Here is a 12,671-nt window from a genome sequence, read left to right on the forward strand (position 1 = left end):
TTTTGTACTGGAAAGTTAAACTGTAGTAAGAGTATTTCTAGCATGGCTGTACTGTTATGTTCACTGTAAAGACAAAAATAGTCTGGAGCTATGCAGTAGCTTCTGGGTGCTCCCGAGTAAAGGGCACAGATCTGCATCAACTGCTTCAAGTCAGGGGCTAGTGGAAGCCTGGTGCATCACACAGCGGCATTATGGCACAGGCTTTGGCCATTTCAAGAAATATTGACTATGGAGTATTCCCACCTTGGAGGCAGTGGTACAAATCCAGCCTGCATAGTATAAAATCTCTCAGCCCTGTAAATTTTGCAGTGATCTGAGTGAAAAGAGTCATTGGTCTTAGTGACCCCCATCAGGATATGTCCTAAACTGCTTGAATCAGTCCCTTTGCTGTCAGTCTCAGCTGAGAAGCCAAATCATGTCAGAGAACATCAGAATTAGGTCCCAGTGTAAATCATCCGTACCCAGCAAAGATGGAGCAAATAAAAGGGAGGTGATCTCTTCTTTCTGGCATCACTATCTATCGCTTTCCTTTGGCTAACAACCTGCTTCAAAAAATTCCTGCCCTTGTAGGGAACTCAGAGGCAGAAATTTTGATACTTGTCCTTCCTGGTGGTTTGATTCTTTGTCATGTCTTGTCTGCTTCTCGCTCATTCTTTCTTTTCTTGCTCACACTTTCTTCTGCCTCAAAGGCAGATAAGGGGTCTTCTCTTCCTGAAGATCTTTCCTCTTTATGTAAGCTGAATGGATGTTCATATATTAAAATTCCCTTCATATTCTTTCTGTCTGTGCCTGTACCTATGCTTGGCTGAAATTGCTCTTCTGTTCACAAAGGGACTCAAAGCCACTGGATCAAATACTACATTTAAGCATCACTGGGCCATCACTGGGTCTCTTAGGGATGGGCCTGGGTGCCAGGGCCCAGGAGCCATCCATTGGGGTACTTACATCACAGTCTTATATGCTGCCTCCTGTGGGCACCCTGCTCCAAACCCAGTGTCTGTTGGAAGCAGTGCATGTGTAAGAAGAATACAAGAAGAAACTACTGTTCTGGAGATCTAAGAACAGTGGATGCTCCAAGATGAACGTATGTTGGTCTGTATAAGAATGCACGTAGTGAACGCTTCGTCCCCCACATGTCTCTGAGAAGTCTGGGGAGCTTGACTAGGATCCTGTTTAGGCTTGAGCTAACAAGCTATGCCAGCCTTATCTTTCTGTCCCAAAAAGTGCTTAGTCAGATGCTAGCTTCTGAACTACACTGACTCCAAAGAGTCAGGCCCTGAGATGAAGGGTGTGAACCACTTTGATGTTACCTACGCTGTGCCTGCTTACGACTAGGAAGGGGAATCCTTTCAGCATCTGGCACAAGCCCTAAATGTTGTTTTGGTGAAAAAAGCAAAGTGTCAGGGAAGAAAGGATCCTGGAATGAAGGACTGGTGCTGATAGGAAATGAATCATCCCTCCTGCACAGGATGAGGGAGATAAATATTGTACTACTGGGTCAGCTTACATTTAGGGCAGTCTGTGTTTATGAGTCACTCTGGCAGAGCAGACCAGACTGCACAGTAGCTTACAGAGGGCACTCAGATGATGGGCTTTCAGTGAGAACATCCACAAGCTACATGGAGGACTCACTCTCAGCTGGTAGCATGGCACAGTAGATCTTTTCCCCACACAGGGACACCTGAAACTGCTGTCTGGGGCTCCCTTTCATTGTTCATCTTTTCGGAGGGAATCGTCAGGGAGTGAAATGCAGCTTCACCACTGCTGCTGTTAGGGGTTTGTTGTCACCAGCACAGACCCTCTGCTATGTTTCTTGTCTCTCAAATGCCCCGTGTGCTCTGTGGCTCTGTGCTTTCCTGAGCTGCGTGGGTAAAACCTTCCGTCTGTCGCGCACTCTGTGCTCCCTGGGACGTCTCTGCTGTCTGAAGCGTTTCCTCCGTGGGTGTCACTGTGTGTCGGTCGCGGGCGTCTGGTGGGGGGCAGGAGCCCGTGGCTAACAGCACCTACTGTTGTATTGCAGGCGCCAGGTTGAGTGGGAGCCTGCCAGCAGTTTGATTGAAGGGGTTTGTTTGACACTTCAGAGGCAGCCTATCATATCCTTCCTGCCTCACCTTAGGTCTCTGATCAATGTCTGTGTCAATCTGGTGAGTAGCCAAGTGGCAACCCCGTGAACCTTTACTAAACCTCCCCCTGCTGTTGACTTCTCTGAACTGAAGATGACAGTTCATTCCCACTCCTGTCATTTTACCTGTCCCCCTTACCCCTGGCAGGGGGACTTCGCAAGTGACACTAGAGACAGCAAGGTTCATTTTTGAAGTGGTGCATGGGGAGATACAGTGACCGGTAGCAGCGGTCAAGCGATTTATTTCCGTTGCTTCCCACACACCACTTTGAAGATCCACCTTTGCCAGACTGAGCTGAGAGTTGAGGGCTGCAAGTTGGAGAGTGGGGTGGTGGAGACTGCACACACCTGGTAGAGACGGGGAGAAGGTGGCACTGGGGGTACCTACCATCCCCAGTGGGGGAAGGGCCCTGGTGGCTCTGTCAGAGGCCATCGGGTGTTGGCTAGTTAGAAGGGTTTACAAGGTGGATTGACTCCACTGTTTGCAATGTCCCTGGCTTGATCTAGTACAGGTTTGCACTGTACAATGTTCAGATCCCACTCCTAGTAGAGTTTATGCTCCTAGGTGTGTTACAACAGAGACATGCTTGGTCATTCAGAGATAGACTCTAGTGTTTGTGCAGCTGTTACACTGGGGACAAGCCCCCACTTTGATAGCAGTGTAACTCCAGCCATTTGGGCAAACATTTGTGCTTTCATTCCACGTGGAAAAAATACAAATAAAGGGGGAAAAGCTGCACCACCATTTTTATTGTTATTGGGTTTTATAACATTTTCTCCTTAGAACAAAAATGTTGTAACTACTTCTAGCAGCAACAAAAAAACCTTTCAGGGTTTACCAGTGCTCTGAGGGGTTTTGAAAACAATGATCACCAGCTAAAACGCAGTATCAGGTTTTGCCAGGTTCCTGTCCTTCAAGTCCATTCAGCACTCATTGCTGCAAGGGCAGGGAAGCTTCAACCTATGAGAGTCCGTAAGACTTCTTCCCTGTTTAAGCAGAGTTTCAAACTACCTGGAGCTAAGCCAACTCTGGGCACTCAGACTCTGCATGGAGTTGCTCCATGCAGAGGTTGCTACACAGCTCAAATACAAATCTGGAATGGACTTCCACTTTGGCAAGCAGGCATGGCAGGGTGAATCACACCAGCAGGCTCTTCAAGGGGCATCAAGAATTAGCCAGTGCCCTAAAACCAGAAAGCTCTACAGTGCTAAAGTGCAGTCATCATGCTTACATTCAGCTGGCTGGGAACATCAGGGAGAGCTACCAGGAAAAGATGTACTCCTACTGCTAAGAGTATTTTAGCTTTAGCTGTCAGAGCTGTGTGCACTGTGAGAGCACCCTGATTACATGCTGTGTCATGTGTAGATCAGCTGCATCAAGAAGCCCAAAAAGAGATCATCCGGAAAGGGTGATCTCAATGGTAATCCATAGTGATGCAAAGAAAGAGCTCTGACTCTTTCCCTTCTAAATTGTCTTTTGGTTTTGTGACATGAAACTGGTTACTAGCTTTTTCCCCAGGCTGAATTTGGGAAAGAAGTGTGTATTCATCTCCCATAAGCTTAGTCATCTGCCAGGTAACTTCTCCCTGTTCCCATCATCGAGATGTTTCTAGTCATGGAGAGAAACAGGCATATGCAGGCCTGTGATTTAATTCCTCCAGAGGGACACATCCCAAACAGTACAAATAACTCTCCTCTAAGAAATGCTGTTTCCTAGTGCTGATATTTCAGGTAGTTCCCGATGAGGTCACATGCAGGCGACTCTTCTTCATACATCTGGGGTCAGTCAGGTGAGATGAATCATGCTTACAGTTCCTGAGAAGAGACTGTGTTTGAGAGGAATCTGAACATTGTGCAAAACCCGGCTTGGGTCAGACTTAGGACATTATTTTTCAAGTAGATCAGCAAGGGAAGGGAAAAGATGTCCAGTTTCAATGCAGACTTTTTGCTTTGATGATATATTTTTATTTGTTACAGTTGTCACATGACATATCCTCCAACTCTAGCTGTTCCACCGGTCCAGTGCTGGTCATTCAAGGCTGGTACTGGGTGCATTTATAAATGTACCAGGTTACCTGTGCATTCCTCCCATCCTTGCTGGTTCCCTCTTCTCCTCTTCCTTTCCCTGCTAGTTCTCCTTTCCCTCACTGGCCCCAGCTCCTGCAAGGACCACTGAGGGGGCTGGTTCTCTAGATCCACCCCAACTCAGTGCTCAATGAAAGGCACCTCCATTTCACTGATGTTGGAGGATATGTCATGGGTGAAACTGTAAGCAGCCAGTTGTGGTGATGTGCTCTGTTTGTATTGCAGGTGATGGGAGTAGTAGGACCCTCCAGTGTGGCTGACGGATTACCCCTTCTTCATCTCAGCCCTTATCTCTCACCACCTCTTCCCTTCAGCACAGCTGTTGTCCGGCTTGTAGCATTGCAGATACAGGTGTGTCTGCCCTGGCCTGTGGCCAGGCCTGTTAGAGCCTCGGGTTGAGGACACCAACTCATCGGTGCTCTGTTTTCTTTCTGCGAAAGCTGGGCAAAAACTGTGGAACATACACCAAAAATTAAAGAGAAGCAACACGTAAATTCTCCCTCCTTTTTGAAGACTTGAGCTGACCTCAGAATTCATCTGTTGGAGCCAAGTCCACAGCAAGCATCCATCAGCTTAACACTGCCATTGAAGTCCAAGGGAGTTTGGCTGATGGATGCTGTTTAAGGCTCTGATAAGCAGGTTAGGATTCTCTGCAGGATCTAAGGAGTTAGGATAAGCCTCCTCCCCCAGGGAAGTCGGCCCTGGCTTGGGTCACGTCCATGCAACCCTTCCTGTCTTCCTGTGGGACCACATGTGCAACTGAGAGTGGAGTTTGTGCACTTCTGCTCTTCCCTGAGCTGATCACACAGTGTGCCAGCACAAAAAGCAGGGCAACTTGGCTTTTCAGCTGCTGACGTAATGGCATCCTTTTTATCCAGAATAAAAAAGAAAGCATTCTGGGCTTTTTGGATAATTTCATCACTATTCCTTTCTCATAATGGTGCCATAACTATTACAGAGTCTTTCTGCCTCTGTATCCCTTTCTCTCCCCATTAGCGTGAAATTAGTCAGAGTGCTGTTTGAAGAAGGAACAGATTTCCTAATCTAGCTCCAACTTGCATGCTTAAGTATGCATTGGCACATCCAGTTGAATACTTAGGGAGGTATTTCTGAGCATTAGGGTGGCTTGGGAAGGGACCAAAACACAGTGCCGGCTCAGAGCATGAGACACAAAAGCACTTTTTGGTACAAACTGACACAGGTTTCTTCCAGCTCTGAGGCAATGGTTCTTTAAAAAGAAACAAAAAAGGGCCCCCTTCACCTTCTCTGAAATATTATTTATTTATTTTTTAAACCAGATACCAAATTAATAGTGTTTTCAAAAGTATTGGGAGCTTTTACTTTTTTTACCCTCTTCTCCCTGTTCACTCATTTGTGAGCTTTAAATGTAATGAAAACCAAACGTCAAGAAAAACATGAGTAGTCATAATTCCTGATACTTCCAGCAGGATAGGAAACAGAAGTACTTCACACTCCATCAGAAAACTTCTCCTGGAATTTCTCAGTCCAAGTCTGCAAGCTTGAGGAATTGTATTTCACAGCTAAGTCTGTAAGAACTGGGATGCCATAAATGAGCAGAGGTGCTGTCACTAGACAGTCATTTGTATTACCTCCTCTAAATAAGGTGAAAGACCATTCAATTTAGGCTTGACTGTGTGTCAAGAAGTAAATGTGCATTTTGTTTATTTTTCAGGAGTTCATTCTTTGTGTTAGGGAGGATGATGGGGCAGAACAAACTGAGGCAGAACAAAAAATGTGTTTGGGAATAGCCTCCATGTTCAGACAGCAGGATATTTACCTTATGTCATTTGTGCAGTTTCCTCTGTTCCTTTTTTAATTCCCCATAGCCTGGGGCAGGTCCTGATGCCATTCACAGAAGTGCAGAGCTTAGGACTAACACTCAGCTGACTCCTGTGGGATACATCTGATTTTATTAATGATGTGTAGGAATTAGGAATCTGGGCTTCTTACATCTTGCCTGCGACAAGAGCAGGTGACCCCTGTGTTACTCTGTGAGTTCCTTTTACTCCTGACTAAGTAGTCTGAGGGCTTGTTATTCAATCAGGTCACCAATGCTGGTGTTACACTGTGTAAACAGGGTGCCCGGGGATCGTCATTCCCCGCAGTAACTTGTGTGCGTGATCTGCTGATGAAATCGTTTAATCCTTTCTTATTATTACTGCACAGGCTTTGAAAGAAGATTTCCCCCTAAGCCATGTCGTCTCCCCATTCACCAATCAGGAAAGAAGGGAAGGAATGCTTTTAAACCTACTGATTCCATTTGTGCTCACAGTAGGATCTGGAAGCAAAGGTCTGACTAATTTAACAAAAGGAATTTTTCTCCCCCTTTTCTGACAACTGATGTTTGCACTTTCCCTGCCCTCTGTATTTTATTTTTGGTTTTTAATTTGGTTTTCTGTCACTGGCAGTGTGTTGGCTAAGTGCCCTTTGGGTCTGAGACTGAAAAAAGCCCCACTGGGAGAAGCTGTTGTTGTTTCTTTCCTTTGTTTCAGCTGTGCCGTGGTTCTTGAGTCAGGTCTTACACACATATGCTCCTGCTTTTGAAACTGGAGTGCAGGGTGAGATAAATCTGTTGTAGCAGAACCCACAGAGGGGAGCAGAGGTCACAGAAATTGTGTGCCCCTGTGGATCTCAGTCTGTCCAATCCATGCCACTTGTCTGGCACAAGTCCTGGTCCTTGCTTTCTGCTATAAAGGGTCTTCACTGGTAAATCTGTAAATGAAAGCAAAGAGTAAAGGGACAGGGGAGTGCCAAAAGGAAATGAGACCACTGACCGGGACATTTCTTTGTGCTGCATAGCTCTGTGTTTGTGTGTGTTTGTGTTGGTGCTAAAATAAACTTTGCCTTTGCTTGCAGGAGGAGAAGCAGCATAACAAGGTGTGGGGGACGAAGTTTTGGCATAGGGAACATTTGAGATACACCCTGTTTTGCAACTGAAAAGGGTCTGGATCTTTTGAGTGTCTTTGGTGGAATGTAGCCTGATCTTTCTCTCTCTTTCCCCTCCCAATGCATCTCAGACAGCCCCTGGCTGGAGCAGCCTGAGGTCCTGCTGCTGCTCCAGACTGTTATCAATATCCTCCTGCCACCTCGAATCATCAGCACTTCCCGAAGCAAGAATTTTATGCTGGAGAGCTCCCCTGCCCACTGCTCCACCCCAGGGGATGCAGGGAAGGACCTGCGACGGGAAGGGCTCGCAGAGTCCACCAGCCAGGCTGCCTACCTGGGTGAGTGATGGCTTTTGCTGACCTCTGAGAAGAGACAGAGGTAAAGTGGAGTGCTCGAGATTGTAGAGAGCACCAAAGAAAACCATCTGAGGCAGGAGGTAATTGAACTCTTTAGAAATGCTTTAAGACTTGTCCTGAACAAGGGGCCAGGCCAGAGCATGAAGTCAAGAGCATCTCTGGAATATACTGCAAGGGGAGCAGTGTCAGCAGTGCAGCTGGAGGAGAGCAGCACAGGTAGAAGTCACTCAGTTTTCATACTGCCAGAGCACAGCAGTGAAGCCACAGAAGGCGAGTCTGACTGCCTGTCAGCCCCTACAATCACAGCCTCACTGGCCCTTGGCTAGCTAGAGGTAAAGGTGATATCTGAGGAATGGGGTAACACTGATGAAAAATTGGCAGTTCACCACTGGTTTAGACCCCTGCCCCAACAAACTGGGACACAGATGTATGATGGCTGAGAAGGCTTGGCTATCCTATGAAGAAAGATGGAGTAGTCAACCTTCCCCCAATCCCCAGGGCTCCTTGTTTGTTCCAGACCAGTGGAGCATGGAAAGGGAGAGACTTCTTGTCTCTCCTGTGAGCCAAGTGTTGGTCACTGCATACTTCAGTGAAGAGCATTGTTTTGAACCTCATTGCTGTTCATCCCCCATTTCTCATACTGTACTCTTGTGAACTACAGCCCCTGGCTTACTGGACCATATTTGTATTTAGCTTACAGTGTGGCCATGACTCTGGTAGCTGCACTGCCAGAAAGGTTCTTTTCATTACCCCATAAATCACCTGCTCACAAGGCAACTCTTTGTGTGGATATGCTTGATAAAGATTTTTGCGGTTTTCTGATCAGCCAAGGCTGTATTCCCACCCTGAGCTGCTTTCAAAATATCTGAATTTTGGGAAGACAAGAGAACTCTGCAGGGAGGGAAAGGGGGAGATAGAGCAAGAAGATACAGAGGAACTTAGGTATGAAGTAGGAAAATTTCTCTGGAAATGGAACTCCCAGTCCTGATCCTGAGGCCTTTATTACAAGAAGGGTGGTCGCTTCTTCCCTGCCACGTTTGGAGACTGATAGAAAGGACAGTTGTGACTTGAAGGTGTGTGGGAGTGCATGTGCACGTGCATGCAAGCATGCCTGTGTAGGTTTGTGCCCACTGTGGCCCCCCCTCATTGCTTCCCCAGTGCTTGTGAGGGACACTGGTAACATCTCTGACTACCCTTTGCTGGTGTGTGTTCCCCTGTAGCCCTGAAGGTGATCCTTGTTTGCTTTGAACGCCAGCTGGACAGCCAGTGGTACTGGCTGAGCCTGCAAGTCAAAGAGATGGCCCTGCGGAAGGTGGGAGGGCTGGCCCTGTGGGATTTCCTCGACTTTATCGTACGAACACGGATCCCTATCTTTGTGCTCCTTCGGCCCTTCATCCAGTGCAAGGTAACAGTTGCTTTGGCTGCTGATAGATCACGCCTTGAAGGCAAGATATCCCTTATTCCCCAGCTGAGAACAGAGGAACAGCACTTCTGGAAGAACTGTATGTAGGGAGTTACCTTTCAAAAGTTAGTTGGCCTGAGAACCCTTTGAAACTAAATCACAGGGCTTTTCCCTAGCCAGCACTAAAGAGTATGCCAGTCATCCAGGAGTTCTGATCCGTGGAGTACAGCTAGTCTTAGCTCCTCTGGATGGAAAGTACTGTAGGCTGGACCAAGAGTGTTTGCATGTGCCCTTAATTTTAGAACAAAGGCACTCAAAGCACTTCAAAGTAGTGTGGATGTGCTGAGCCTGGGAGGGTGTTGGCAGAAATCTTCCAGAAATCTCTCTTCTGCGAGATTTTTTGTGGCCAACAGCCACAAAGGACCTGGATGAAGTTTCTGACAGGACTTTTGTGGATGGACAGACAGCAGCTAGGCTGAGGCAGCTGGGGCTCAAGTTAATCACAGTTCTTCCCTGCTTATCAAGTAGACCAGGACATGGTACTCCAACTTATTTAGCTTACCTTGTTTCTTGGACAAAATAAATCATTGTGGAGGAGGGACCTGTCTCATGTCCAAGGGTAGAGCTTAGCATAAGGAAGCCCTCATCCCCATATACCCTGTGCCAGTGAGGTTTTAATGTAAAACCTCAAACCCATATACCCTGTGCCAGTCAAATATAAGGTTGTCCCCAAAAGACAGGTGGAAACCTCATAGCTGGAGTCAAAAACCTCCTGCCTATAAAGAGGATGGTCTGCTGGCTGCAGGCTGAAGCTAGTCTGGAGACTAGTCCCAGCTCCCTGGGCACCATTTCCTGGCCATGCTAACATGTCCCAATTTTGCAGCTGCTGGCCCAGCCAGCTGAGAACCACGAGGAGCTGACGGCTCGACAGCACATCTCCGACCAGCTGGAGAAACGGTTCATCCCGCGCCCGCTCTGCAAGAGCTCCCTCATCGCCGAGTTCAACAATGAGCTGAAGATCCTGAAGGAGGCCGTGCACAGTGGGTCGGGTAAGGAGGGCAGGGAGAGTTCAGGGCCATCAGCCCAGTCTGGCCAGCTGCTCACCCCTACTTGTGAGGCAGACCTGTCCATTGCCTAGGAGGGGCATGGGGCAATCCACACACCTCCCGGATAGCCTGCCCCTGGAGCCTGTGCCCAGCCCAGCCTTGCCACTGGACAACCAACAGAAGTCCAGGTTAGTTGTGAAATGCACCCATTTTTACACCAAGTCTGAGTCCTGTTCCCCAGCAGCCAGCTCTCACTGTCTGGGGACTGGCTTGTGCAACCCCAACCCCAGTGCAGCCTCTGTAGAGCCAAACCTACTTGTGCAGAATTATCTGGCAGGAGCAGATCTACCTCTTCCTTTCTCCCCTTGGTTTCTCTACTGTGAGGTCCAGATCAACATCCCCGAGCTTATGGTGCACTGAATTCTCTCCTGCATGAGGGCACACTTTTCTCCCTTGACAGTCACTCCTGTTGCCACGAGATGGCAGCTGCTGCTTGCACACTGCAAGGGGATTATGTGTTTTGTTCTTAGGAAAACAAATTCAAAAGGAAATGCTTCAGCTTTTTTCCTTGGCAGTAATTTGTCTTGTTCCTAAATGTTGAAGCTGATCTGGAAAATACAACAGTAAGGTTGCAAAAACTGCACTGCATAAGAAAAGCAGAGATTTTGGAGAGGTGAGGTGAGCCAGGGCAGCTGTGGGTGTTTTATCACCTCTGCCACCCCTGCCCCATTCATTTGGGCAGAATGAGGTGCCCAGCATGTCAAGAATGCTTGGTTGGTTGTTGATTTCCAGTGCCATCATTGACTTGGGTTTGGTTTCCCTCCTCTTGGCACAGCTTACCAAGGGAAGACATCCGTCAGCACTGTGGGCACCTCCACCTCCGCTTACCGCCTGAGCCTGGCCACCATGTCCCGCTCCAACACGGGCACCGGCACGGTCTGGGAGCAGGACAGCGAGCCCTCCCAGCAGGCCTCGCAGGACACGCTGAGCCGCACGGATGAGGAGGATGAAGAAAGTACGTGGCTGCTGATTCAAGCTAATCCCCAAGCAGTGAAGGTGTTTTCTTGGTGTCCCAGAGGTCAGCTGGGAGGGGAAAACAGTTGCCCCTGTACCAGTGTGAACACAAGGCCCACAGGAGCACGAGGCTGAGAAATTGGTGTGATTGCTACACCATTCATGGTGTTACAGCTTGGGTTGTGCACACCTCCTCATTGCCTCCTGAGCTGTGGCAAGGAAAAGGGAAAGGCACAGGCAAATTTTTAGTGTCTGAGATCAGGGCTGACATGCAATCCTCACAGTGCTGACAAGGCATTTGGCAACCAATCCTCTCTTTGACCTTCCTCACAACAGTGGGCAGGGGCTGTGGTTCTGTGGTTAGGATCCCATTCCTGCAGGATCTTAATACTTCCTGCTCATCGCTTCTGTCCAGGTGCTCTGACATGAAATATGTTGTCCTTGTGCTGCATGGGATCCAGATGTGGCTCTCCACAGGGTGGAATATCTGTTCTTGTGTCAATTAACAAAGAGGAAGTTAAGCCTTAAACCTACTGACAACAAAAGCTTGATCTCCCTTTTTGGCAGCTGGCAGGTTCTGAGGTTGACAGGCTTTCTGGTGCCAGTTTAGAAGGAATGGGATAGTGAATCTTCTGGGGACTTATTTGCAATGATTGAAATATTGGTTTGTTGTTCCATCTGAGTTTCATATTTTTCTTGGAATTTTGCCTTCTCTCTGCTTCTGAGCTGTCTTTCACTGAAAGCCAGGGTAGAAAAATCTGCTCATATGGCATCAGGCCTGGGCTTCCCCCTGCTTTAGCAGGGATACTGGCCTCTGGTGCTGCAATGGCTGGTTATCTAATGCCCGAAACTTAAGTGCTTCACTTCTGTATTTGAGGACTGCTAACCCCCAAAGACATCGAACAAAAGGAGTGGAAATGGGGGGCTCAAAAGAAAGGCCTGTGCAGTTACAGCAGAATTGCCTTTTGAGAAAGAGCAGTTAACCTGAAAGTTTCCAGGCTCAGCCCAACTTTATTTTAGCTGGGTTCATTTCTAAACATCATACAATCCACCCAGAACTGTGCTGCTCCTACATTGCTCAGATACTTAGTCACTGTGGCAAACTCTGGTTCCAGCCTCGTATTAATTCTGAGCCACCGTGAGGAATGGTAAGTGCTATCTTCCTATCTCAGTGTCATTATTGCCTCAGCCCTGCCTTGGCTTAATGCTGCCATAGAATATTTCAGTACATCAGAATTGGCAAAGGTCAAAAAGAAAAGAGAAAATGACAACACAAAACCTCCTCTTTGTTTTATTTATTTGTAGTTAAAAACTGTTGTGGTAAAAACCACAACAGAGTAATTTCTTTCCAGGTACTTTATACAATTTGAAACAGGGCTGAAAATTTCAAGCAGTCCTGATCGCTGTCCAACTCTGCATAATTCAGTTGAAGTATGATGTATTTGAGTCAATTTATCCAATTTTTTGGTGACACTTTAAGATGCATGTCCCAAAGCATGTTAAAGGATGTGAGTTCTGCACTTTGCTGTCATGTATTTTCTTTTTTGTAACAGTGCTTTGCCATGTCACAGCAGCAGTTTATTTCACACCAGCAAAGCACCTAGTTACAACTTTTATGCCAGAAATACTGTATATTAACAAGGAATTTATTAATCACAGGAATTAAGCCTTAGTGGAAGCTGAATTCCCCAAACACGTTTTCCTGAGAGCCATTTAAGCTGAAAGCCTAGATAAATTCC

At 47.3% G+C, this 12,671-nt stretch overlaps 1 protein-coding gene across 15 annotated transcripts in view; it reads left to right on the forward strand.

Moving 5' to 3' along the window:
* Positions 1 to 12,671, forward strand: part of UNC80 (unc-80 homolog, NALCN channel complex subunit) — a 120,662-nt gene that overhangs the window by 93,201 nt on the left and 14,790 nt on the right. For all 15 annotated transcript variants that reach the window (XM_027677983.1, XM_027677982.1, XM_027677970.1 and 12 more), the window contains 7 exons: positions 2,021 to 2,144; positions 4,433 to 4,558; positions 6,395 to 6,518; positions 7,246 to 7,452; positions 8,691 to 8,875; positions 9,756 to 9,921; positions 10,754 to 10,933. In XM_027677983.1, the coding sequence (XP_027533784.1) occupies positions 2,021 to 2,144; positions 4,433 to 4,558; positions 6,395 to 6,518; positions 7,246 to 7,452; positions 8,691 to 8,875; positions 9,756 to 9,921; positions 10,754 to 10,933 (1,112 nt within the window). The remainder of the gene's footprint in view (positions 1 to 2,020; positions 2,145 to 4,432; positions 4,559 to 6,394; positions 6,519 to 7,245; positions 7,453 to 8,690; positions 8,876 to 9,755; positions 9,922 to 10,753; positions 10,934 to 12,671) is intronic.

Source organism: Neopelma chrysocephalum, unplaced genomic scaffold, assembly GCF_003984885.1.
Source record: "Neopelma chrysocephalum unplaced genomic scaffold, ASM398488v2 Primary Assembly neopelma1_44, whole genome shotgun sequence".
Taxonomy (NCBI): Eukaryota; Metazoa; Chordata; class Aves; order Passeriformes; family Pipridae; genus Neopelma; species Neopelma chrysocephalum.